This window comes from Panthera onca, chromosome E1 (genome assembly GCF_046562875.1).
Source record: "Panthera onca isolate mPanOnc1 chromosome E1, mPanOnc1 haplotype 2, whole genome shotgun sequence".
In the NCBI taxonomy this organism is placed as follows: domain Eukaryota; kingdom Metazoa; phylum Chordata; class Mammalia; order Carnivora; family Felidae; genus Panthera; species Panthera onca.
In genome coordinates, this window is record NC_138352.1 from 20125213 (window position 1) to 20151099 (window position 25887).

Consider the following 25887-nt stretch of genomic DNA (forward strand, 5'->3'; position numbering starts at 1 on the left):
CTGAATCAGGTTTCTCCAGTATCATTTCTTTTTCCTGCTTCCAAAGGAGGGTTTTTTATGTTTGTTTGTTTGTTTGTTTTTTTGTTTATTGAGAGAGCACAAGCAGGGGAGCACAGCAGAGAGAGGGAAAGGGAGAATCTGAAGCAGGCTCCGTGCCATCAGCACAGAGTCCGACATGGGGCTCGATCTCACCAACCGCCAAAGTGGGTTTTAACGGTGCTCCTGAGTTTTTAGGTTTTGGCTTCGGTTTTGGTTTTCCCAGTTCTTTCTCTCCTGTGTCACACTCTGTGTACTATTGTATGGTACAGTCTCTTCAGCTCAAGTGGTCTTCCCTTATGCTTTCTTCTCCAATTGCATAGAGGTGGTGCCTTTTTAGATCTTTTTTAGCCTGCCATGCCCATTCAGTTACATGTCGTCTGTGTCTGTTTTCAAGCCGTGGTGACAGAGTTTGAATACGTGTGATAGAGACCGTATGGCCTGCAAAGCCGAAGATATTTGCTGTTTGGCACTTTGCAAAAAAAAAAATTTGCAGATCCCTCTACTGGCGTGACAGACGGATTCTCATCTCAGCTCCAAGCTGGATGGCAGGGGGAATGCGTGCAGCTCCCTCCCTGTTCCCCGGGTCCTACCAGCATTTTCCCTCAATTCACTTTTGCTCTGTAGAGATGCTATCCTTCTGTCTGCACTGCCTGGTCTCCTCATTCTCTGCACTAGTGATCTTGATAAAAATGCACGTTCAGAGGTGCCTGGGCGGCTCAGTCGGTTGGGCATCCCACTCTTGACTTTGGGTCCAGTCGTGATCTCACGGATCATGAGTTTGAGCTCCACGTGGGGCTCTGCACTGACAGTGTGGAGTCTGGTTGGGATTCTCTCTCCCTCTCTCTCCCTGCCCCTCAGCCGTGCGTGCGCTCTCTCTCTCTCAAAAATATATAAAACATTAAAAAAAAAAAAAAGATTCCTTTCCCTGGAGGAGGGAACCACCGCCGATGCCCCCACCCACTTCCTGCCCCTTTGTTTTCTGGTGGTTTTGCCTCTGTGTCCTCTCTTTTTTTCAAGATCTTTTCTGTTCATCAGACAAAAGGCTGCATCTCGAGGTAGAACCTGGGACAGGTTTTGCTTGCTTCACCACCATCTGCCTTTAATTAATAAAGATTGCTCCCAGATTCCAACATTGGGTCATCTATCAGTTTAGTTTTTGGCATTAGCGTGAATTTCTTCCCCACCCCCCACCCCCCATCGTCTTTACAGCTATTTTGGAACAAAACGAGGAGAGGCTCCACGGGAGCTGCCCAGTAGATGTGCCATTTTGACGGAGTCAGGACTGCGTCGTGTAAAAGCTGTGGCTCGTCCGTCCCGCAGCAGGCTCCTTAGCTGTGTGTGCGTCTGATCAAAGAAGGAAGTGCAGGAACATTTTCCCTATCCAGGGACCACTTGTCGAGTGACCTCAGTTCTCTGGAATACAACCCAAACAAAGAGTGCACAAGCAGCCAGATAGCTGCCACGGTGTCCATGTTCCGGGCGTTATTCGCTTTACCCAAAGGAGAGTGTTTCCGTTTCCCTCATTCGAAGCCGGGTTACCCGTGTTTTCTGCACACTTCTAACGGTCTTGGTCTTTGCACTCCTAGCCCACAACCAAATCGGAACCGGCAACTCTGAAGGGGATAGGGAACGTTTTTTGACAACGGGCACACTGACCTAAGAAGTGTTTCTGATGGGGGCACTGGGGTGGCCCAGTCGGTTAAGCGTCTGGCTTCAGCTCAGGTCATGATCTCGCGGTTCGTGAGTTCGAGCCCCGTGTCAGGCTCTATGCTGACGACAGCAGAGGGCCCGCTTCAGATTCGCTGTCTCCCCCTTCCCTGCTCACACGTGCATTCTCTCTCTCTCAAAAATAATAAATTTTTTGAAAATTAAAAAAAAAAAGAGGTGTTTCTGGTGGACCAAAAGGAAAGACATAGGACCCCTGCTCTCACCCCACAACTCACACACCAAAGTGAAAACAGATACAACTGTAAATGCTTACCAGTGCCTGGTAAGGGCAGGCGCTCTATGTGAGCACCCTCCACTTTGAGTCAACAACCACGTCTCTGGGCCTTTCCTCTGCCAGTCTGGGTGCCCTGGGCACCCTGGCCCTACCTTCCACACCTATAGTTAGTTCCAGGAGTGACTCCTAGGACCCTGGCCTCGCATCAGACTCACCTGGGGAACTTAAAAAATCAGGACAGGGGCACCTGGGTGGTTCAGTCAGTTACGTGTCCGACTCCAGCTCAGGTCATGATCTCATGGTTCATGGGTTCAAGCCCCACGTCGGGGGCTGTGCTGACAGCCCGGAGCCTGGAGCCTACTTTGGATTCTGTGTCTCCGTCTCTCTCTGTCTATCCTTCTCCCACTCATGCTCTGTCTCTCTGTCTCTCTCAAGAATAAAATAAACATTAAAAAAATTAAAACGCAGGACATGCAGGGGCACCTAGGTGGCTTCGTTGGCTAAGCACCCGACTCTTGATTTCGGCTCCGGTCACGATCTCACAGTTCATGAGTTCAAGCCCCGCATCCGGCTCTGCATTGACAGCTAGGAGCCTGCTTGGGATTCTTCTCTCTCTCCTTCTCTCTCTGCCCCTCCCCTGCTCGCTCGCTCGCTCTCTCTAAATAAATAAATAAATAAAAACTTAAAATCGGGACATGCCCCCTAAACCAGTGAAATCAGAACGTCTTGGGAGTGGGACTCAGGCATCAGTGTTTCTTAAAGCTTCTGGGTAATTCCACCCCCTAGGGCCCCGGGTGGGGAACCACCGGGGTGTGAGTAGCAGGAGTTTTCCAGCCAGACCACCTCATCTCTAAAAGGCGGTAATTGTCAGGGCCGAGGGCTCACACCTCGTGCCTCGTTGGTAATGTTGAGGGGCTGCCATTGAGGTGCTGGGTCTCGATAGTCACGGGGACCCACCGAGGCTTTGTCAAGCAGGGTCTCACTAGGCAGGGATGCACGCCACACGTTCTAAGACGGTTTCTGTGCCAGGTGGATACTTGGCCCTGGAAGGAGGAGCTGTGGATGTTACCAGGAGGGAAAGGAGGGCGCCAGGGCCGAAGGTGTCACGGGGTCCGGCCACCGTCCCTCCAGCCCCACGGTGCCGGGCTGACTTGTGGCGGATGCTCTGGAACCTTCCTGGCTTTCAGGTGGGACTAGCGCTGACTGCCTGGGCTGTGTGCCCCGGGCTGAGACGGAGGGGTTGTGTCTGGCCCTAGTGCCGGGGAGGCAGGGTGTGGGGCATTTCCTGCAGACTGGAATGCAAGTCCTGACGCGGGCCAACGACGTTCGACCTTCGTAAAAATAATAAGGAAGCGACGAGAGTGGATTCAAGGCTGCCCCAGGAATAACGTCACCCAGCCCTGCTCGTATTCCAATTCGCTTCCCTCAGTGGAGAGGGCAGGGAGGGACTCGAGCCAGCTCGCTCAGGACCGCAAGGACTTACGCACAACCCGGGTTCAGACGCAGTGGTGGCTTTGCTGTGAGCGTCATCTGTCCCTGAGCTGGCAGAGATGTGGCCAAGAGCAGCCGTTCCCACGGGTGAAGCGCGCTGTGGTGGTCATGGTGCCAGTGCCACTGATGTGTGCGTTCGGGCCACCATCACCTCACATTGACCTCTCGGGCTTGGCCACAGAATGCAGGCTGCTGTGTCTGGACAGCCCAGATCCTGCGTCCCGAGAGGCCCCTGCTGCGGTCACCAGCCAGCCAGCACTCAGGGCCTCTGGTGCTCCTGGGCGGGGCCTCCTGGCAGGTGGGCGGGGCATCCTGGAGAGTGGGCGGAGCATCCTGACAGGTGCCTTCTGGCCGGTGAGGGGGGCCTCCTGGCAGGTGGGCGGGGCATCCTGGGGGGGGGTGGGGCCTCCCAGCGGGTGGGCAAGGGCTCAGGTCCAAGGGCTCAGACCGCAGGGCAACAGGAGGAGGGGCTGCTTTTCTCCGCCATTTCCTGAGACTGGTACCCAACCAGGTGCCCCAGGAAGTTGGTTCAGGAGGGGACAGGGGGCTGCCAGGCCCATGGTCCTCAGGGCAGTGGGATGGAGCTGTTTTTCCTTCAACCGAGGCACCAGTCAGTGAATTCCAGAACTTGGAAGGAGGCATCCACCTCCCATGGGGCCAGAGGCTGACTTTAGCGAAATCTCAGGAAATTTCGGGAAATCTCTAAATATTCTCTTCTGCCTGTCGGAGCCATGATGGGGGCAGGGGGGCAGATGCACTGGGAGGCCTGATTTGCTGCTCTCGCTTTGTCCTGTGCCCCCACACAAATCATTGCTCACCCCGACCTTGGCCTTGGTGTTCCCCTCTGCAGAGTGAGGGATGGCACCTGTTCCTGGGGTGGTCACCTCTTTGTGTGTGTGTGACCTTTGTAGCCCCCTTCTCCTCGCCCGTCACCAGGACACGTGCCCAGCTCACATCCACTGCCCGATGCCGTGTCTGCTCCTAGACCAGGCTGGGCCGTCCAAGCCCCCAGGCCGCTTCCCCACCGGTGGTGTGTGCGTCCCCAGCTCTGAGCGTAATGGCCCACATTTGAGGGAATCCGTTGGTTTGCAGAGACACTGCTCGGCATAACCTAGTGCAGTAATCGAGCAGCATCTCAGATCTGAGTCTGAGGCCCAGCCGGGGCACCGGCTCTCCAAGATGCACCGGGCGGGTAGTCCCGGCTTTCTTATCTGCCAGAAGGGAGTATCACCCACGTATCAAGAACTGAGCGAGACCCATCAGGCGGTGGTGCAGGGCGGGCCGGGGCGACTTCTTGGGCCCCTCTGGGCTGGGCTGGCCGTCGCGCTAATGAGGGTGTCGCATCACACACGGATCCAGCAAAGGAATTGCATCACTGGAGCGGGAAGAGCTGGTGGGGGAGAGGGCGTGGTTGGGCCGAGGCTGGAGGTTTGCTTCGGGTGGACAGAGGCCGCCCCCGGGAGAAGCAGACTGGACCTCGGCAGGCCCCAGGGCCCGCACGTCACGCCTGGCTCATGCTCCGGCTCCGGGAAGCCCCCGAAGTGATACCCGGCGGACGCAGGCCCAGCAGCCCCGGCTCTCAGCAGTAGGGCCCATTAGAACTGAACTCTTCTTCGTGGAACATTCTATTTGCACACTCCAGTAGAGTGGACACCAAAGGGGCTTTCTAATGCTTCATGGGCTGCTAATTTCCTCCGTGACCTCTTTTGTTGGGGTCTGACCCCAGCCAGAGGCCCCGCGCCATGAAAGCCAGCGCCTGACACAGGCCCAGGGCACGGGGTGACAATGAGGCCTCTATCGGCTTTAATCAGGCTCCAGTTGTGTCTTAAGAACCGGGTGGGGGGAATCTGTGTGGCGCTCAGAAGCCCTGGGTGGCACAATACGAGAGCCCCCCGCATCCCTCACGGAGGCCGAGGGGGGCTGCGGGCAGCGGAGGAGGGATTCGTCAGGCCCCAGGGGGGTGGGTCGGCCGGGGGGGGGGGGGGCCTTTGTCCCAGGCGCCTCTTTAGAAGGCCAGGCCTGCCCTGAATGGCCGCCCGCTCGGCCCGAGGGTATCGCAGGCCTCTGGGTATCTGGGGAGGCAGGCCTCCCACTCGGCCTGCAGCCTATTCATTGCCAGCCTAATTAGGTTTTGTCTGTGCTCTCCCTCCCCTGCAGACTGTGATTCCTACTGCAAGGCCTCGAAAGGGAAGCTGAAGATTAACATGAAAAAATACTGCAGGAAGGACTATGGTGAGTGTGAGTCCCCTTGTCTGGCGGGGACAGCGGGGCCACGTGACCAGCCGGGAGTGGGGCTCGGTTGCACGTGGTCCAGGCTGCGTGCTGGTCGTGGAGTCCCTGTGACCGGCCAGGGGCCCGGCTGGTGGCATCCCACGCCCAAGGGGCTTGTCACCTCTTCCACTTGGGTCTTCGGAGGCAAGGGGCCGTGGGGCGGGAGGGGCCGCGGGGTGCGAGGGCTGGGTTCTCTCCCTGGCAGGGAGGAGAATCTGGCATCCGGGCCAGTGGGGCTCCCCTGCGGCCGGGATGCCCAGTCTGGCCTCTGGTCTTCACTCTGTCCCGGAGATGGGGAGGGGGGGGCTGCTGTGTGGCCTCAGACTAGTCGCTTTACCTCTCTGGTTTTCGGTGCCCTCATCCATTCTATGGGCTTCCAACTTGAGTCTCCCTCCGGTGCTCAAAGTGGGGTTCTTCAGGAAAGGCGGTGGGAGCTCCAAGGGTTTAAAACTCCTATTCCTTTTTTTTAAATTAAATCTTTATTTATTTTGAGAGAGAGAGAGAGAGAGTGGGGCAGGGTCAGAGAGAGAGGGGGAGAGAGAGAGAATCCAAAGCAGGCTGTGCGCTGTCAGCACAGAGCCCAGTGCGGGGCTTGAACTCCTGAACCGTGAGAGCGTGACCTGAGCCGAGATCAAGAGTCTGACGCTGAGCCGACCGAGCCACCCAGGCGCCCCTAAAACTCGTATTTCTGAAGCCTCTTCCTTCCAGAGGTCGACCCTGCAGGTCTGAGGTGGACCTGGGAATCTGCATTTTACAGGGCGTGCTGACAATTCTGATGTACCTGAACTTTGAACGCAGCTGCAGGGGTCACCAAAGGGGTTTTGCAGCCGGGAGCTTTGGGGCTGGCGGCCCCGGGAGCCCCGTGCAGGTGCCCCGTCACTCGAGCCGTCAGGCCCCTTTCGGCGGGAACGGGGCGACTCAGCCCGTCACTCACTCCAGGCCATGCTCCCCGCGCCCCTTCTCCCTGTGGTCGGGAGCTGGGTTTGTGGTTTCCGCTACCTGAGCGCGTCTGTGCTGGCTGGGGGCCTGCGCTGGCCAGACATCACGTGATGCAGGGGCAAGGCCTGACTGCGGTCACGGTGGGTGGGAAGCAGTCGGGGAGGCCGCGGGAGGTGAGGAAGCCCCCAGGGCCCCCGGGCAGATGTGCACAGCGAGCTGGGGGGCACTTCAGAGCCGGCCCGGTGAACAGAAGTCCCAGGAGGATCTGCGGGCACAGCTGGGGAAGGCCCCTGTGCGGAGAGCCGGGCATCTATGTGGGCAGCCGAGGCCCCCGTCACCCGGCCGGGAGGTCACTGCCGCCTGGATGCGGGCCCGAGGGGCCCTGAACCCGGGCCCGGTGTGGCTTCCACCGTCCGGGCCTCCCCCCAGGCTGGTGGGCCTGGCCGATTTGGACGGGGGCTGGGCCGCCTCCTCCTGCACGGACGGTCCACCCTGCCCACCCCCATGCGCCGCCTCCCGCTGGGTGTTGCCCAGTCCCGTCTGTCCCTCTGCAGTCGGCCTCTCGGAGGCGAGTTCCCCATCCGAGGCCTCGGCGGCCCTGTCCCCCCGGCCCCCAGCCCTGCTCTGGCTTCTCACGTCTGTGCAGCTTCCCAGGTCTGCCCCCAATCCTTCCGTAGAACCCGGGATGCGTCACTTGCTTCTCTGAGCCTCCGTTTCCTTGTGTGCAGCATGAAGGCCGTGCACCCGCTGGCTGTGTCTACAAGCAGCCAGCACAGGGCCGGGTGCCTGACGGGCTCCCCGGGAGGGGTGTCGTCTGCTGGTCGGCAGGCAGTTGGGCAGGAGGGGAGGGGAGGAAGGGAGCAGAGCAGGTGGAAGAGAACCTTGGTCCGTCCCTCCCCGACCCAAGGGCGTCCGGCCAGGTCTTACCTGGGTCTTACCTGGGTCTTACCTGGGTCTTAACCTGGGTCGGCCATTTGAACCAAACACGTTTTTGTGGTTTTTTTCTTCTTTGATAAGGATGGGGGTCGGGACCTTTTAGCATAACGAAATGAACGAGGAGGCCCGAGGGAACCCAAAGGAATTTTGAGAACTCGTAAAACTTGCTCATTTTCCTCCTCGAGAGCATCTGTCCACACACCCACACGCACACGCGTGCACACCCCACACTGGAGCCCAGAGCATGATCCCAGTGACTCCGGCCGTGATCAGGCCGTGGGGATCCCCGTTCCAGACCCTTCTGGGGCCCACAGTACCTTCCCCAAAGCCCCTCGACAGTGCCCGCAGGAACGTCTGCCTTCCACCGGAAAAATAACAGACTTTGGGATGGTTTAAAGGTAAAGGAGCTGGGCCCTGAGTCATCTCTGAGCCCTGGTGACGACCACAAGGAGGGGCCCCGGGTAGGGTCGCGTCCTCTCCGCCAGAAGCATCCTGCCTCTGCTGAGGTCCAGGCGCTCTTCTGAGGGATGAGGCCTCAGGCCAGTAGGTCCAAGGGTTCCGTCGTGTTCCCAGGCTTGGGGACAAGCACGGGCTGTCTCCGCAGGCCCAGAGAGCCCGGGGTCATAGAGAAGAGCCTTGTGCCCCCGCACCTGCCCAGAACTGGACAGGGAGGAAGGGAAGGGCCAGGTGGTCCCGTGAGGTGTTGGCCCACAGCCCCTGTTCTCATCGCAAAGTAAAGGAAGGAACAATTAGACTTTTTAAAAACATTCCCGGGGCAGCTCCTGTTTTCCACCTGGTTTTATCTGACTTGGCCCCACTTTGTTCTCTTCTTACTATGTTGGATTCTGCCTCCCTGACCTGTGATGTTCCAAGGGACCCTGGTCCCCCTCAGTGGTCTCCTGTCCCCTACCAGCAGGCAGGCCGCACAGCCTCTTTTTCTAAACCCAGAGGGCCCCACCCCACTCCAGAAGCCCCTCACCTGCCGTGGCACCCGGGCGGCAGGGACATCTTTTCTGGGGGTGTGGAAGGTGGGATTCCTTCTGCCATCCGCCCCCCACCCCTCCGCCCGACCCTCGCCTTCCTGCCAGCCCCTGGCTCCTCACGGATTATCCGAGAGCAGCGGTGTCAAAGGCGGCTGGCTTCAGTCCCCTCGTGTCACCCAGCTGGCGGGTGTCTTGTCCACGGAGGCCTGTCCTGCTCGGTCCACAATGGCCTGCCCTGGGCGGCCGCTCTCGAATCACCTTTAGCCTCACCCGGGTCCTGCCCCAAGGCCGGGAGGGGTGAGGAATAGCCCAGCGGGCCCACCCTTGCAAGACTTCACGGAGGCCACCCCAGCTCCTGCCCCACACTCGCTGCCCGGGCACCCGCGGTTCTGCCGCTGGGTGACATTTGAGGGGCAGCAGAGGCAGGAGAAGTGGGGCGTCCCCTCGGGGAGCTGACGAGCTCTGAGGCTGTCGTGCCGCCAGCCTTTAAGTCCTCCTGACCGTTCCCCAGAGCCTGTTGGCTCGAGGCCCGGACTGGCACTGTCCCCTCCTGTTCCCCAAAGATCCTGGAGGGCTTCTGGTCCCCAAGACTGATCCTGATTCCCTTGGGGTCACCTAAAAGCTGGGGAGCAGTCCCCACCCCAGCTTAGCATCCAGGCCTGCGTGGTCAAGCAGCAGGCAGGACAAAGATGTGTCAGGAGACGGAATTGCAGGGGGAGGGTCTCCAAGAGCCCAGCAGGGTGGGCGTCAGGCCGTCCGGGAGAGGCTTGTTCCGGAAGCAGTGAGTGGTGCCCACAGGGGTGGGTGCAGGGGGCGCACGGGTGCTCTGAGGCTGGGGGTAGATCCCGTGATTGGATTGCAGGACTTTTGTAGAGAATCTTCTTTGTATTCTGCTGGGACTGTAGAGCCCCGGAAAAGTGCGAGTGGGGGGCATCCCTCCCCTACCCGGGGCAGACCTGGGCCAGCCCGGGGGCACGAGGAGCAGGAGGGACCCGGCCTGGGGATGGGCGGCTAGGTGAGGCTGGCAGAGCAGCCAGGGGGGGCCAGGGAGGACTGGGGAGCGGGCCATTGAGGGGCCGCATCCTCTCGGACTGACACCCGGCAGGGAGCCAATTAGAAAACGCGTTTCCTTCGCTTCCAGGCAGCGCATGGGGTGTTCCAGAAGCTAATTAGTACCTCGGGTTTGCCGCCCCCACCAGGTGACAAGCAGGCCCCAGACCCCCTTCTTCGTGCCAGAGGTCGTGGATCTGGGACCCCGCTGACCTGGGCAGCGGACGGAAGGCGGGGTGGGGGGTGGGGGGAGCAGGGCGGTGAGAAATGATCAGTGGCTGGCTTGGGCTGTGCCGGTCCTGCCCTGTGTCGTCTCGGGCACGTTCCTGACACGAGGGGGCCCCACGTGGGTAGGGCTGGGGCGGGCGCCGCGCAAGGCGAGAAGGCGTGGGGTCGGGGTCGGGCCTCGGGGCTGAGCCCGCCAGCCACGCCCCTCACATCCGGGCACGGAAGGGGGCACCCGCCCGGGATCTGGAGGCACCGGTTCCCGACTTGCTGGGGGACTTTGGACAGGAGTCTCGGCAGCCTGGGCCTCAGGCTCCAAGTCTGTCAGATGCAGGTGTCGTCAAGGGGACACGACGCCCTTCTAGATGAGACCAGATGGCGGCCCGCTGCGCCAGGTGCCATCTCCTCGGGGCAGAGGTCACCTCCGCCCACCTCTCCTGGGCCACCCCAGCCCTCTGTCGCCCTCTAGGGGGATCCGGCTCACCTTGCAAATGCTTGAGAAGGCGCCAGCCTGCGGCTCGGTGAGGGACGGTGGTTCGGTTTGCAGAAGACAGTTTCCGTTATCGTCCGGTGTCTTGGCATCCCTGCCGGGTCCCCGGGACCACCCAGCCCGGGCGGGACGGGCCTTTGTGTGAGCGTGCTCGCGTGACACCGTGTGTGCGCACGTGGGACAGCATGTGTGTGCACTGTGACGGTGCGTGTGTGGGCATGTGTGACGCCGTGTGTGCGAGTGCAGGCGGGACTGTGAGTGTGCACGTGACGGTGTGTGTTCGTATGACACCGTGTGTGAGTGTGCATGCGGGACGGCATGTGAGTGTGTACGTGAGGGTATGCGTGTGCAGGTGTGCTCGTGTGACCGTGCGTGTATGCGGGTGTGCATGTGTGCAGGTGTGTGTGGGCATGTGTGAGTGTGCTTCTGTGAGTGCACACGAGTGTGTGACAGCATGTGGGTGTGCAAGTGGCAAGTACAAGTGCACCCGTGTGACAGCATGTGGGTGTGTTTTCCTGTGGGTGGACATGTGTAAGTGTGTTTGTATGAGAGCTTTGTGGCTGTTTATGTGATAGTGTGTGAGCGTGTGTGCTCATGTGATCACACATGTCGGTGTGCATGTGTGGTGTGAGTGGGCATACATGTGTGCAAAAGTGTGTGTGACAGCCTGTGAGTGTGCACACGTGAGTACATGTGTGATAGCATTGTGGGTGTGCTCATGTGACTGAGCATGTGCGTGTATGCTTGTGTGTGTGTGTGAGTGAGTGTGGGTATGTGTGTGAGTGGGCTCCTGTGAGTACACGCATGAGTGTGTGACAGCATCCGGGTATGTAGGTGTGCAAGTATGACCGTATATGCGCATGTGCATGTGTATTCCTGCGTGTGCATGTGTGAGTGTACGTGCGATAGCGTGCGTGGGTGTGCTCATATGCGTGTGCACATCGGTGTGAGCGCATGGTGCATGTGAGCAGGCATGTATGAGTGTGCATGTGAAAGGGTGCGTGTGTGACAGCATGTGAGTTTGCTCGTGCGAGTGCCTGTGCGACCGTGCGTGCGAGAGTATGTGCGCTCCTCTGACAGCGTGGTGTGTGTGCGAGAAGGCTCACGTGCGTACGTGTGCTCACCGCAGCCCGGGAAGTCCCGCCGCCATCCCCTCTTTGCACACCCACCGAGCACCTGCTGTGTGCCCCGTCCTGTCCTGGGCACCGAGCTTAACGGGGAGGAGACCCAGGCTCAGCCCTCAAGGAGCTTGCAGTCGAGGAGGAGAGACGGGCACACAGATGAGAGCACGGAGGGTGGACGTGTGGGCAGCGTCCAGCCTGAGGTGGGCACAAGCGGGGCGTGGCCCGTTCTCCAGGAGGGCTTCCTGGAGGAGGGAGCCCCGGTAGCTGGCGCTCACAGGGCAGAGCAAGGCTCCTGGGCAGAGGGAGAAAGGCGTCGGGCACAGAAGTGGAAACAGGCTGGGGGCAGGGGTGGGGGCCGGGGAAGCAGGGGAGAGGCTAGTGGGGCGGGGGGGGGGGGGAGACAGACAGCTCACATTCTGAAAGGTGAGATCATCTCACTTTTGCCAGTTCTTGGAAAAATTATTCGTTCCCAGAAGTGTTTATTAGTCACCCCCTTTGTTGAAAGACGTTTGGCACCAGCAGATGGAAAAATCAGAATGCTTCCCACAAGACGGTTTGGGTCCAGGATTCCTCCTGAGATCCGCAAGGATGGCTTCTGAGGTACGGCTCCCAAGGGGACACCGTTGGCACCTGTGGGGAGGGACCAGGCTCTCGGGTCGTGCGCGTGCCTGTCCGTACTCCTGCTTTCTCGGGGGCCCCGTGTCCGAAGAGGGTCTGGGACCTCAGTGGGCCTCTGATTGGCATCAGCACCCCCAGGTGTGCCCTGGGTCCCCCGGGGGACGCGGAAGCCCAGGAGAGGAGCGGCCTCGCCAGGCCCCCGATGGGACACCTCACACCTCCCCTCTCCCGTCCTCACTGAACACCTGGGACAGAGGGAATTTCATTCCCCGCCCTGATAGGCTGAGACGCAACAAGGTAAGATGCTGGAGGCCAGGGACTCCAGAGCCCGAGAGGTTTGTCCCCTGTGCTGCCAGGGCGCTGAGCCTTGGGCGGCCCGGAGTGGGCACAGCAGTCCCTTCGAAGGCTCTAGAACTGGTTTCCCCACAGGATCCTTGACTCTCCGCTCCCGGGGAAGCCAGACGCATCCTGCCGGGGAAGCAAGCGGGAGGTGTCACAGTGGTGTTGGGGTGACTGTTGGAGATGACGGAGCCGGTGTGATGGACACGGTGGGGTGGGCAGGGGGTGCCGGTGGTGGGCATGGCGGTGTCGGGGAGGGAGGTCACGGGAGGATCCGTGATGGGGTGGGGGGGCGCCCCAGCTGGCCACGAAGGCGTGTGTAGGGGGGACGCTGGGGGTGGGACGCTGGGGACACTGTGGCTGAGCCTGGCTCCGGTCTAGCTGCTCAGGCTGGAAATCAGATGGGGTCGGGGACGAGTCTCCCACCTCGGGCTTCTGTTTGCCTGACCGGTTCCAGCGACACGGGGCCTCTCAGCAAATGATGGCATCTCTGCCTCTGTACACCCCTTCCCCTTCCTTTTCTTGACCTTGAGGTCAGTAGCTGTTCCCGCGATCGGGGTCAAACCCTTGAAGTTCAGAGAGCCGGACGGGTTACCGACCCCGTCCTAGAACCGGAGTTCCTGTGTCTGTAACATCCTGTGATCTCGGGGCTTGGGTGTGGGTACACGTGTTAGAGGAGCACCCGGGGGGGCTGATCCCCAAAGGGAGAGCTTCCTGGGGAGCCAGGCAGTTGGCAGGGCCCCCGGCTGAGGCTGGGAGACGCCACTCCGGCCCCCAAGGCATCACCCGCCGTTCCAGGGAGCGGGACACAGATGCTGGCCGCACGTGGCCTGGTGTTTCAGAGGCTCACTGACCCTTCCCTGGGGGTCACTGGCCCCTTGGGCATCCTCCGATTTCCCCAGCCAGATGTGACCTCCTCTCCTCCCCACCCCCAGAGCGCCAGCCCCATATGGAGGCCAGATGCGGAGCGGGGTGAGCGTGAGGCAGGCGGAGGTCGAGGAATGCGGGTGACCACCAGGTTGGGCAGGGAGGGCCCACGGGCCCCAGGGACAGCTTGAGAGGAGCCCCTGAGCCCGCAGGGTGCCGCGCTGCCTGGTCTCCCGCAGCCCTTCCCAGCAAGGTGACTCTCTATCCCCAGGGAGTCCCCAGCTCTGGGCTCCCAGCACCACCCTCCCCGCCCCCGCAGCCGCCCGCAGGGTGCTGAGCTCCAGAGGGGCCTCCGGGCGGCTGGGGCTGCTCCCGGCCGCATCTCGCCCTCCCTGGAGCTTCCTTCCATTTTCTCTTCTCACAGTCTCTTCTCCTCTGAGCACCGGTTTTTAGGAAGGAGGGCTGGCTGGGGAAGGCTGGTTAATGTAAGGTGTCTCCTCTCTCCTCCCATTTCACAGATGCAGATGGGGATGCGGAGGCTCGGAGGGGTGGGAGGAGGGATCTGTCCAAGGTGCCTGGATTGCTGGGGCCGAGTTGGGGCGGGGACACCCTCCAGGGGTAGACCCGTCTTCTGCTCACCAGGGGCACCTGTCTCCAGGGTCACAGAGCATTGCCCGCAACCAGTGTTCGTCTCAGCTGGGCATTTCCCCGCCGTGGGGTGGCTCTGGTGGTCCTGACACTGCCCCTCCGCTGGGCTTAGTACCTTTGGCACTGAGGTCCCCAGCACGCCGGTCACCGTCCTGGGGCTTCCTGCCCAAGGCCTGCCCTGTCATCTTCCGGCACCTGCCTGTGTACGGCCCGGCCGGGATGGGAGGTGGAGCCAGGCCCCAGCCACCAGCCACCAGCCCCGAGGGCCGGCTGCGGGACGCGAGGCGTGGGACCGGGAACACCCTTCCAAGGTCACAGACGCCCGCTCGACTCCCCGAGGCGAACTTGGCCGGCTCGGGAGCAGCCCCGGGACCCTGGTGTTGTACTGGGCCCTGCCTGCTTGCAGTGTCGGGGCCCGAGGCCCCGTCTTCCGGTTTTCTTGGGGGAGCAGGTTCCGTCCTCCAGGCGTGGGGTGCCTCAGGAGCGGGAGCCTGGCGTGGTGTGCCAAGGGTGCCCGGTGTGCAAGTGCACGACAGGCCCAGTGATTGCGGGATGCCCCGCTCCAGGGCTCCAGCTGGGTGGGGGGCGGGGGCTGCCCTTTGGGCTCCCGCTCGAGGAGGGGCTTGCTGGAGGCAGAGGGTTTAATGGGGAACTGGGCTGTGTTGGGGGGCCTGATAGGCCACACCCCCACTGTGGGGCGGCTGTCAGTTTGTGGCCAGAAGCACCCTGTGTGCTAAGTTTTCTGTGAGTCCTGGAGGTCGCAGGTCCCGGAGGGACCAGGGGGTGATGAGGGGCCTGGACGGAGGCCAGATTGGGGGAGGTCGGCTCTCTTGCCTTCCCCTGCTTCGGAGGCCAGGGTCCCACAGACGCACTGGCCGGGGCGGTGCTCATTGCCGGGCCTTTTGGGGGGGGGGTGTTTCCCAGCGCCAGGCCCCCCCTCACCATTGCCCTCAGGGGGTGCTGGGAGGTGCGTTTGGTGAGTCAGGCGTCTCCCAAGGCTGTGTGAGGCCGTCCTTCCGGCTGACTCTGGAGCTGTGGCCACGCCGCGGGTGAGGGGTAGGGGATGGGAGACGGGGGGTTCCTCCTGCCTGGGAGAGGGGGCCCCGCCGAGCAGGCAGGGCTCAGGTCCACTCTCCTGCCTGAGCCTCTCTCCAGGCAGGGCAGCCAGTCTCCCGACCCCTTCACACTTGTGAGGGTGGGGTGTGTGTGTGGGGGGGGTGGGTGCAGGTGGCCAGGCAAGACTGGGACCGCTTCCCAGGGAACAGGGCTCCCAGATTTTGGCTCTCCGATTCCCAGATCTCCGGACGTTCCCTCCTCCTCCGGGGACCCCTGTGCAATCAGATGGTCCCAGGCACCTGACCCCTTCTCCTCTCCCAAGAATGGAGCCTCAGCACCAGGGCCTGGCAGGGAAAACCGAGGCAGCCTTCACGTCAATGTGCGGATGCCGCAGGAGGGGGCAGCCCCGGGAAGCCTGAGGACCCCTGTGGGTGGCTGTGGCTGGTGACCTGCCCTGGCCACAGCCAGCCTCCAGCTCTCCACCTCATTTCGTGGGGGAGGCGGTGACACCTCATCGAGGGTGCGTCGGCCCGCCCAGATGCCCCGCGCCCCCGACCCCGCACGCTTGTTCCGGCCCCCGCTGGCGAGTCAGCATCTCCGAGAACAGGACTTGGCTGTACTCGGCTGCTTCTTACCTTCACGGGGGCCTGGGAAACATGTGGTCAGAGCTGCATTTTATAAAAGCAGCTGCAGCTCATGACATACTTTCTATACCAGGAGATTTATGGGGCTGCATGGTTTTAATGGTTTCTGTGGGGTTAGTGTCCTCCCCCGTTCGTCCTGGCTGCTGTCTCGGAGACAGATGGGTGACAAGCCTTCCCTGGCTGGACTGGCCCAACAGGAAGGTATGGCTGGGAGGGGGGGAGGCCCGGGGCTGGCCACCCAAGCCTCCCTGGGAGGGGCAGCTGCTGGGAAGCCCTTGGGGGCCCACCCTGAGCGGTCCATAAATCCAGGAGACCTCCAGCCGGCAGGAAGCCTCCCCGCAGAGGTGTCCTAGGGCTCAAGGCTGGTGGGTAGAGAAAGATGGCTGACAGCCCTCCCGCCCAGAGCCCCATCCCCCGGAGCCCCATCCCCCAGAGTCCCATCCCCCGGAGCCCCTCCCCCAGAGCCCCCATTCCCAGAGCCCCTCCCCCCAAAACCCCTCCCCCGGAGCCCCTCCCCCAGAGCCCCCTGCCCCGGAACCCCATCCCCCAGAGCCCCTCCACCAAAGCTCCATCCCCCGGAGCCCCTCCCCCAGACCCATCCCCTGGAGCCCCTCCCCCAGAGCCTCTCCCCCAAGCCCCATCCCCCAGAGCCCTCCACCAAAGCCCCATCCCCTGGAGCCCTCCCCCAGAGCCCTTCCCCCAGCAGATGAATGAGCAGCTACTCTATGCCCTGTGCTGAGGAAAGAGCTTTCCTAGAACCTGGCCCAGGCCGGGAGGGAGCTTTGATGCCCGCAGGAGGTCCCCCAAACCTGCAAGCAGGGACCTAAGTCAGCTTGGAGCTACTTCCCGCTATGCCGGGAGGACAGGTCCTCCGAGGGTCCAGAGCTGACAGGCTGTGAGTCTCCTGGGCCAGGACTGGAGCCGGGGAGCGAGGCTTGGGATGACGAACAAGGCTGCCTGCCCTAGGGCAGCGGGGCCCCCTTTGGAGGAACCCAAGCACAGGACCCGGAGCGTCCTACTTCTTAGATTGCTTCTGGTGGCCCGAGAGTCTCCTCGCGTTGGGGCCCTGCGGAGGTCGGGGAGCTCTGGGAAGGACGGCCGAGGTCTGCTCCTATAGGAGGACACGTGGACAGCCAGCACCGTGGCCTGGATGCCCCCACCCAGCCGAGAGGACCCCCAGGGCTGGCCCCCCGCCCCTTGGCCAGACCAGCTCAACTCTGGCCACGGCCGTTACTGCTGACTCCGGCCAAGGGGCCCGGCCTGGCCCTCAGTCCCCCTCTCGCCCCTTGGAGTCACGGGATGGGGAGGTGCGTGCCCCTGCCCGCCCAGCAACAGGCTTGAATTAGAAAAGAAGTCAGTCATCACAGCCCGGCCCCGGTGGCTACTAGGTCCTTCCTGTGAGCCCCGGCATTGTTCGTGGGGTGGCCGCGGCCCCGCCTTGCTCGCGGCCTTGCTCACAGAGCTCCGCTGCTGGCTGCAGACGTGGGGCGCTCCGGGACTCCAAGGCCGGGAGACAAAGTGCAGCCCGGCCTGTAGGCCCGGGGCGTGGGGGGCCAGCTCCCGGCTCCCCGGAGCCTGAGTGCTCTCTCCTTGCTTTTCCACGGGCATCTGTTCCACTCTGCAGCCCGCGGGTGCCCCAGCTCGGTTGGGCTTTCCAGAGCCGCCCTCACCCATCCCGCCTCGCGGGCTCCGGGTCCCACACCCCGATGCCTGCTTTTGTCTGTGCGGAGAGCAGGGCGCCAAGCGACGAGCACAGCCGCTTACTAGCAACTGCTGCCCAGCCTCAGCCCGCATTCTGTGGGTGAGCTAGAGTAAGGGAGGGCGTTGGCGGTGTGGACCCAGGGATGCGGCCGCGCGTCGCTTACAGAGGGGCCCGAGGCACCAGCAGCGTGAGGGCCAGGCTCCCCCTCCCAGCCAGCATCTGCCTCCGAGAAGGACCACTGTGGCTTTGCGGCTGGGTCCCTCTTCCTGCCGGCTGGTCCCAGCACGCCTCTTAGCGTCCCAGACTGATCTCACGGTCTGCCTTTCCGGGGCTAATCCCATCTCTCTCGTTCCTGACTGCACGATGAGGGATCCTCACCGGATCCCCCCCATCCTGTCCTCGTTGAGGTCAGTTGAGGACATCGGTGCACAGACGGTGGGGGCTCAGGCGTCCTGAGGGCTGAGGCTAATTGGCCGGGAGTGAGTGTCATGTGCGCATCAGGGGCACAGCCTCAGGGACCGAGGTCCTTGGGCGGGCAGGGCTGCCCTTGGCCGCTGTGCCTGGCGTCCCGGTGGGGCAGTGCCTCGGTGGGGGCGGGGGGGGGGGGGGGCTGGGAGACCCCAGTCGTTCCGGGCTCCCGGCCAGCAGGGCCGGCGGGCCTGGTGCTGGGCTGTGCCTGGTGCGCTCCCGGGCGTGCGGAGCAGGTCTGCCTGAGGTCACCGTTTCAGTGTGTATTTTGAATATTTTCAGCTGTATATGTGCTGCAGGGACTTGGCCCGTGCGCCGCGTGTGCGGCTCATACTTGGTGGGCTGTGTAATGTGCGGGGGCGTCGCCAAGGGCAGCGGAACTGTGGATGTTTTCCAGCATAATCACACGCATCCTCCCGCCGCCCTCCCCCGCCCCCGCCCCGTGCCGTCCCACCGCAAGGCCAGGGAGCTACTGGGGTCGGAGGAGGACCCGCGTCCACTGCTTTGGCCCCCAGATTCTCGGGGACGGCGAGGTGTCCGGGGCTGGGTCCCGCTTTGGGCTGCGTCCTCAGTGCTAAGCGGATCCCCTTCAGGCCCGGCCAGTACGGGTGGGGTGGGCAGCCGCTTCCGACGCCCTGCCCGTTGTTCCAGGGAATTCCTTGAGGGGAGGGAGACTCCAGACCGGGAGAGGTGGGGCAGGGTCTCCTGCTTCCTGAAGGACCGCATTGCTGCAGCTCCGGGGACAAAGAAGGGCCCCTGGGGGCCTGGAGGGCCAGCCCGAGGCCTGACCTCGTCCAGCCGGCTCTCTCCGGCCTCTCCTTAGCACAGCTGGGACCCCTCACCAGGGCTGCAGAAGCGAGTACCACGGACTGAGCTTAAACAACGGAAACGTATCGTCTCACGGTTCTGGAGGCCGGGAGCCCGAGATCCAGGGAGTCTGCAGGCCTGGCTTCTCCTGAGGCCTCTCTCCTTGGCCGGCTGGCGGCCGTCTTCCCGCTGTGTCCTCGTGGGGTCTTTCCTCTGTGCGTCTGTGTCCTGATCTCCTCTCCTCACGAGGACACCAGTCATACTGGATTAGCCGTCCCCCCGCCCCCAATAACTCTGTCTTAACTTAATCACCTCCGTTAAGACCTTGTCTCCGAGCACCATCCCTCTCCGACAAACGGGGGTGGGGGGCTAGCACTGCATCATATGAATCTGGGAGACACAGCTCAGCCTGTAACACCAGCAGACGCTCAGTGCCTGGGATCACAGCCGCGTTCTCCAGGGTCCCCCGGCTGGCGGGGGGTGGTGGCGGGGGCCAGCGTGGACGGGCCAGGGGTCTGCGGTCGCACGCAGGGAAACAGTGGCATCCTGAGGGAGGCTCATTGTGTATTCAGCTCAGTCCTACGGAGAGGAAACCGGGGTTCTCAGGGACGCCGGCTCCCCCGTCGCTTAGCCGAGGGGCACTCAGTTGCCACGGTGACCCCCGTCTGCACAGTCAAACACACGGCCCAGCCACTTCTGCAGGCTGGAGGGCTCCCCACCCCACCTCGGAGTTCACACTGAGTGTTGAGTCCCTTGGTGACGAAAACATGGAAACGGTTGCCATGGCAGCCATTCTTTGGAGCCCTCACACTGGAGTGCAAAGTTCAGGATGTCCAGGAACAGCTGAAATGAAAATCTGGGAAAATCTGCCACTTCCCTCACCCCAGATGAGGGTGGTGTTCGCTGCTCCCCTGAGCCCAGCCGTCCCTGAACCTGCCCGTCGTCCTGGGCTGAGCGCGGGGACGGAAGGGGGGCACGGGGCCCCCGGGGGTGACGGTGGCAGACCCGGAGAGAGGCTGGCCAGCACGGGACGCCCGGCCGAGCCGTAGGTGGGCAGGGGGTGACCGATCGGTGTTCCCTGGGGACATGTCCTCGTGGCTGCCGGAGCGGCTGAGCCTGCCGGCGACTCGGTTTCCTCGGCTGTCATCTGCTGCTGCTTTTCCAGAACGGCTCAAGCCCACTCACCTGCCAGGGCAGTTTTCAGCCTGGCCCAAAGATGAAGGGTGCAGGGGTGGCCAGTGGGCTCGACAAGGGGGATGTCCTCTGTTCTGACCATGGGGATGGGGAAGATGACCAGGTTTTCCTTGATGGGTTAGTGCACAGAGACCCCCTCCCTTTATCCCCTGGAATGATTGTACGTCCCCCCAGTAGTTCCCCAGATGGACCCCACGGGGCTCTGCTAACCTGAGATGCACTAGCCAGAGAGGTCTGCCATCACCTTTGTTTGGGAAACCAACACACACGCGTACACACACACACACACACATACACACACGTACACGCACTTTGTAGATTGAAGGCTCTGAAAAGTCCCGCAGTCAGGAAACCTCTCGACTTTGGTTGACCCAGAATTTCACCAACGTATTTGAGCCCAGCTGCCCCCTGCCCACTTTTTCTTTAAAAAGCATTTCTTCCTACTTTTGTAATACCTAATGTGCAGAAATGACCTTTATTAACACTTCCTAGGGCCAAGTGTATTTCCTGCAGCAGCAGGGTCAGCACCAGCTGGTATTTTGTGAGAGAGGCAGGCTCTGGGGCCCCGAACAGCTCCACGGAATCAGACACTCCGGGGCGAGGCACTGTGTGTTTGACAGGCCCTTCAGGGGATTCTGCTGCAGGCTCCGGTGGGGCACCCCTGTACCGGAGGAGGAAATACTGGCAGAGAATCAGGAGCGGGGGGGATAGCCTGGGGAACTGGGGAGGGTCAGGAGAGGGGGAGGCAGCTTGGCGGGCATGGGAGGTGGGCATCCAGAGGACCCTGGACTCTGGAAGGGGACTACGGCCACCTGGAAGGACAGGTTCACGGTACTCGGCACTGGCACCGAGATCCCATTATGGTTTTCTGAGACTGGGTCAAGGGCAAGGTGGTGCGTCTGGTCCTGAGGCTCGATGTTAAATGACTGGAGCCTTTGTCAAAGCCATGGCGGAAGGTTGAGAGGGGTTCCCGCCCAGCCTGTGAGGAGTGGCCCCCACTGCTCTCACAGAGCACACCTCTCCTGGGCAGGCGGACTCTGCCCAGAGGGCTGGGAGGACGGGCGGTCAGTTCCTGTAAGCTTCTCCTGGCCTTCCTGGACCCAGAGGGGGCTCGTGCTCAAAGGCATTGCTGGGTGGCAGCTTCAAGCTGGGCACCGGGTGAGGCTCGTTGGAGCAGCGGCCCCGGTCCAGACGTCAGCAGGTGGGTTTCCACAGCCTCCCGCACCACCCACGCGTTCCCCAGTGGGGTACCCTGTACACTTTCCAACTGTGGGTCTCGTCTTCCTTCGCCGTCAGGTGGGCTGCCCCACCCTCGGCTCGAGGAGGGTGGGGGGGGTGGGTGGGTGGGTCACAGGAACCAGGGGGTGGAATGGGGGGCCCAGGTGGCGCTCTCGGCCCGTGGCGCACTAGCCCGACTGTGCTTCCTTGCAGCGGTCCAGATCCACATCCTGAAGGCGGATAAAGCGGGGGACTGGTGGAAGTTCACGGTGAACATCATCTCCGTGTACAAGCAGGGCACGAGCCGCATCCGCCGCGGTGACCAGAGCCTGTGGATCCGCTCGCGGGACATCGCCTGCAAGTGTCCCAAAATCAAGCCCCTCAAGAAGTACCTGCTCCTGGGCAACGCGGAGGACTCGCCCGACCAGAGCGGCATCGTGGCGGACAAGAGCAGCCTGGTGATCCAATGGCGGGACACGTGGGCGCGGCGGCTGCGCAAGTTCCAGCAGCGCGAGAAGAAGGGCAAGTGCAAGAAGGCCTAGCGCGGAGGCAGCGGCGCGCCGGGAGGGCGGGCGGGCGGGGCCGAGCGCGAGCGCGCTTTCCCGGGCGAGGGGGGCGGGGCGGGGCCGGGGCCGTAGCGGGGCGGGGCTCCGGCCGCGGCCCCGCCCCCCGCCCCGCCCCCGCCGCGCGCCCGGGGCGGGAGAGATGAGGACGAGACTTAGCTACCTCACGGGCTCCTTCCAGAGCAGCGGCGCGCTCCCCGGGAGGGGCGGGGCCGACGAGGGGGCGGGGCCGCCTGGTCCCGGCCGGGGCGGGGCGGGGCGGGGCGGGGCGGGGGGCGGAGGGCGGGCGCCCAGCCGCGCAGGTGGGGTGGCCCCCGGAGAAGGGGACGTGAGAACTGTGAACCTGGGGCCGGGGACCGAGCGAGCCCGGCCGCCCACCACCCGGGACACAGAAGACCGAGACGCCCCTCCTTCCCCCTGACCCTCCTTTGTTTGGGGATCCCCACACGGGACCCCTGGCTGCGACAACTTGGGCCCCCGTCTGAAGGGGCCTGCAGGCACTTGGGGGCGGCCGGAGCGGTGTGTCCCCCTAGCAGTCCCCGGGCGGCCTGTGGCCTCCGCTGCCACCTGCTGACTCGGTCCTCCAGGGGGGTCGTGGGGTGGGGTGGGGGTTCTAGTTCGCGGAGCCAGAGGAGCGGAGCGCGGGGTCCGCGCCTGTCACCGCCCAGCTGCGCGATGGGTGCCGGCCCGGAATTCTGGCCCGTGCCGAGGGCAGTGGGCCCAAGGACACCCCTGAGCAGCCCCAGCCGGGTGGTCACCGCCTCACGTTAGAGCTGCCTGTTGGAGGAGGCACTGCGGAGGCAAAACCTCCCAGAGAGTTTCCTTTCTGGAAACTTGGAACCAGCCCCTTTATGACATTTTCCAGGGGAGGGAGAAGGGGCAGTGACACTATTTGTGTAATGACGTCAGCTGCTGGGAAGGGCCTGGACGGCGTGGAATGCAGGTTTGCACAGGCAGTTGGGCCTGGCTGGGGGGAGGGGGCTTGCCCGAGGCCAGCCAGGGTTTGCAGGCTCAGCGAGGTGCCAGGGTGCGCGAGCCTCGGGCGGGCCGGGCCAGGGATGACCAGGTTCCCGTGGGCCAAGGAAGCCGTGACCACTTCGTGTGACTGCCCTCACTCCCGGGTCCTCCCCCTCTCCCCGGGGGAAGGGACAGAGGCTGCTGGACCAAGAATGCCTGCTGCGGCCCCCCCCTCCCGCCCCCCGGCCCCGGGCTGCCCTCCATAGCCGTCTTGGCCTAGCCCCGCGGCACCCGGACCCTCCGCTCGCCTCACGCAGAGCCCGTTCCTGAGCCCTGGGGCCTTCTGCCGCCCTGCCCCGGAGCTCTCTGCACTGCCCAGCGGCTCCGGCCCACGTCCTCGCCCCCGCCAAACCGAGTTCCGGACCCGGCTCCCCTCTCCGTCAGGAAATCCGTTTCATTTTCCCTGCTCAGAAGGGTCCTACCGAGTCTGAAGCTGGGCCCCTCGCGGTCCGGGTCTCCTCTGCCTCCCCCGCTTTAGCCCGCGTCGCGGCCGCCTTCTACTGAGCACCTGCTCCGTGCCAGGCACTTTACCCACGTGCTGTCACATTTCCCTCATGACAGCCCCGAGACAGGGAGGGATCCTCACCCCACTTTGCCAGCGAGGAAGAGGCAGGGCCGGGTTCAGGCTCCAGAACCGGGCCTCCTGGCCACGCTGCCCCTCGGTGCACGCCACCCTGTGGCCGAGGCACCCGGTTTCCGGAGCAGGCTGTGACGGGGCGCTCCCGGCTGAGACCCCGGCCCTGGTCACTGCACGCAGCCTGGGGAACAGAAGGGGAAGGGAGGGACGGGCACGGTAACCTCTTGAGAGGTGGTGGCAAGAATGGGGGAGGCAGGGCGTAAAACCGGCACCGGGTCCCAGGAGGCAGGCCTTGGCGAATCCTGAGACTTAACGGGAAGGACGTTTGGCCGCCTGGGGGTGTTGGGCGGGATCCCAGGAGAGACTGGGAGAGAAGCCTAAGAGGGCAGGGAGAAGGCAGAGCCGCCTTGGGAAGGAATGGCGAGGCCCAAGGCTGGGTGCATGGGGACGTCCCCTCCAGGCAGCCGGCCCTCCTCGAGGCCCAGCCTGCTTCGCTGAGCGCCGTCAGCCTCTCTGGGGCCTCTGGGGCCTCCGCACTTGCTGCGCCCGGTCCCTGGAAGGCACCACGCCGCCACCAGGGCCCCGTCTTGTTTCTGTTCCCGCCGGCCTGGCTTCTTCACCCTGCCTGGAAGGGCTGTGCCCTCCTGGGTCTCAGTGTCCCCACCTCGTCCGCAGAGGGGCTGGCCCTGCTGGTCTCCGAGGCCCCCTCTGCCCTGGAGGCCTCAGGCGACGGCGGCCTGCTCGAAATTCAACCGGCCTCCGGCCTCAGCCTCTGCCCAGCACCCCCAGGGTAGGAGCCGCCCCATCCACCCGTGGCCTGGCCCTCCCCACCCCGGTCACCCGTGGGGGTGAGCGGCTGGGGACGTCGGTCCTCCCAGCCTGCGTTCCCCATCTCGAGGACCGGGCCAGAACCCGGCCCTCCGCTGCTCTGATTCCAGCCACCGACTCCGGCAGCGAGGGCCCCGTCCTCGGGAAAGCAGCCTCTGCCGGCCGCCCGCCTCCCTGGGAGGAGAGGGAAGCAGGAACTGAGGCGTTCCGGTTTGTACAGTTAGGAAGGGATGTAAAATGGAACTAGACTTTGAAGAGTGTATTAACCAGAGTTGTGCTATGTAGGTGTTCGAAGAAAAACATGCCTGATTAGTTTTTAAAACAAAAACAGGTCGCCCGCCTGCCCTTTTTCTCACCTGCAGGGTGGTCTGGAGCCCCTGACAGCGGAGTGCCTGCTTTACCGACACCCGGGAACACTAACGATGTGGGGGTTGGGGGGGGGGGGGGGAGGGATGCGGTGCTGTCCCTGGACTCGCCTGCAGGGGTGGCTTCTGTCCTCAGAGCAGCCCCAGGCGCCCAGGGACGGGAATGATGCCTCCCGGGAGGGACGGCTGTGGCGCCCCAAGGCCCTTCGTGTCCTCCTGGACCTCAGCCTCCGCAGCAGCAGCACGCGGGAAAAGGGTGCACACTTCCTTGGGTTTGCCCCAGATTGGAATAAGGCTGAGATCAAGGAGTCCCCAAGGGAGCAGGAGATGGCCCCTTGGGGGCACTGGAAAAATGTCAGGGTGTCAATACTTAAAGGAAGCCCCCAGCCCCTCCCAGAGAGAGACTGGCGAGCGGGTGAACCAGACCCGTGGACGGGGTCGCTGGGCCACGGGCCACGGCCACGCCATACACTAGGGGTGTCCAAATGTGTTCTCGTGGGGCCTCGCCCCCCAGCCCAAACCAAGCTGGCCCCACCCCCACTTACGTCATCGGACCGCTCTTCTCCTGAAGGCACTCCCGTCCCCCCACCCCTCCCCACCCCCCACCAGATCCCGCCTGTGTTCTGAGTTCCGTTCGCTCGGAATTGTAAATGTTTAGTTTGACCATGACATATTGTTTGGGTCGGTGTTCCTTTCCAATGCATACTAATATATTATGGTTATTATATATGAATATATTTAATGACATGGACAAAGTTGTGGATTTTCTTTTTTTTTTTTAAGTTTCTTTTTTTGTTTCTGTTTTTTGTTTTTTGTTAGAGTTGTAATGGGCCCAGACGGAACTTGTAACATGGGCCCTACATGATAGAACTAAGTTCAGATATTAAATAAACTCTTGTACACTGTTTCGCTGTCTCCTGGTCTTTATTGGCGGCTTGAGCGTGTTGGGGGGGGGGCGGAAAGTTGGGGAGTCTTCAGGCAACTCTTAAGGAATATGGCTTCTGGTCTTAGAACGCGCCAGCAAGACAGGGCCCTACCCACCCCAGAAAAGACCAGAAAAGGGCAACTTGGCTTGGAGAGAGTCCTAAGGTTTGCTGCCTCCGAGCACGATTTGGAGCCAAAATGCTCCCAGATGGGACAATGTGTGTTTCAGTCCCCACAAAGCCGTCCCTGGGATCCATCCTTGCCACTCCCTGGGGCTCCAGGTCAGGGGGACCCCAGGAAACAGCAGGAAGAGGTGTCACGTGCCCCAGATTCAACAGCAGGACACAGCACACCTTTGAACGTCACCTTCCGATTCAGAACCTGCAAGCAGCATTCTCGCCTTTCACGTAGTTTCTCCTGCTCAAAGCCGAGAAGAGACTCACGAGGAAAGACGACAGGGTCCGTGACACCTGGAGGGGTTTTCGGGCCACCGTTTCTAAAGGCTTCACGCGGTGCAGGCGCTGGGCTGGGGCCGGTGCCACGCGGCCACCAGGAGCTGAGC

General features: G+C 62.6%; 1 protein-coding gene across 5 annotated transcripts in view; it reads left to right on the forward strand.

The window, feature by feature from the left end:
• NTN1 (netrin 1) overlaps positions 1 to 25308 on the forward strand; it is a 191477-nt gene extending 166169 nt beyond the window's left edge. For all 5 annotated transcript variants that reach the window (XM_060647290.3, XM_060647289.3, XM_060647287.3 and 2 more), the window contains exons 6-7: positions 5630 to 5704; positions 21265 to 25308. In XM_060647290.3, the coding sequence (XP_060503273.1) occupies positions 5630 to 5704; positions 21265 to 21593 (404 nt within the window). In that variant the 3' untranslated portion in view covers positions 21594 to 25308. The remainder of the gene's footprint in view (positions 1 to 5629; positions 5705 to 21264) is intronic.
• The last annotated feature ends 579 nt before the right edge of the window (positions 25309 to 25887 follow it).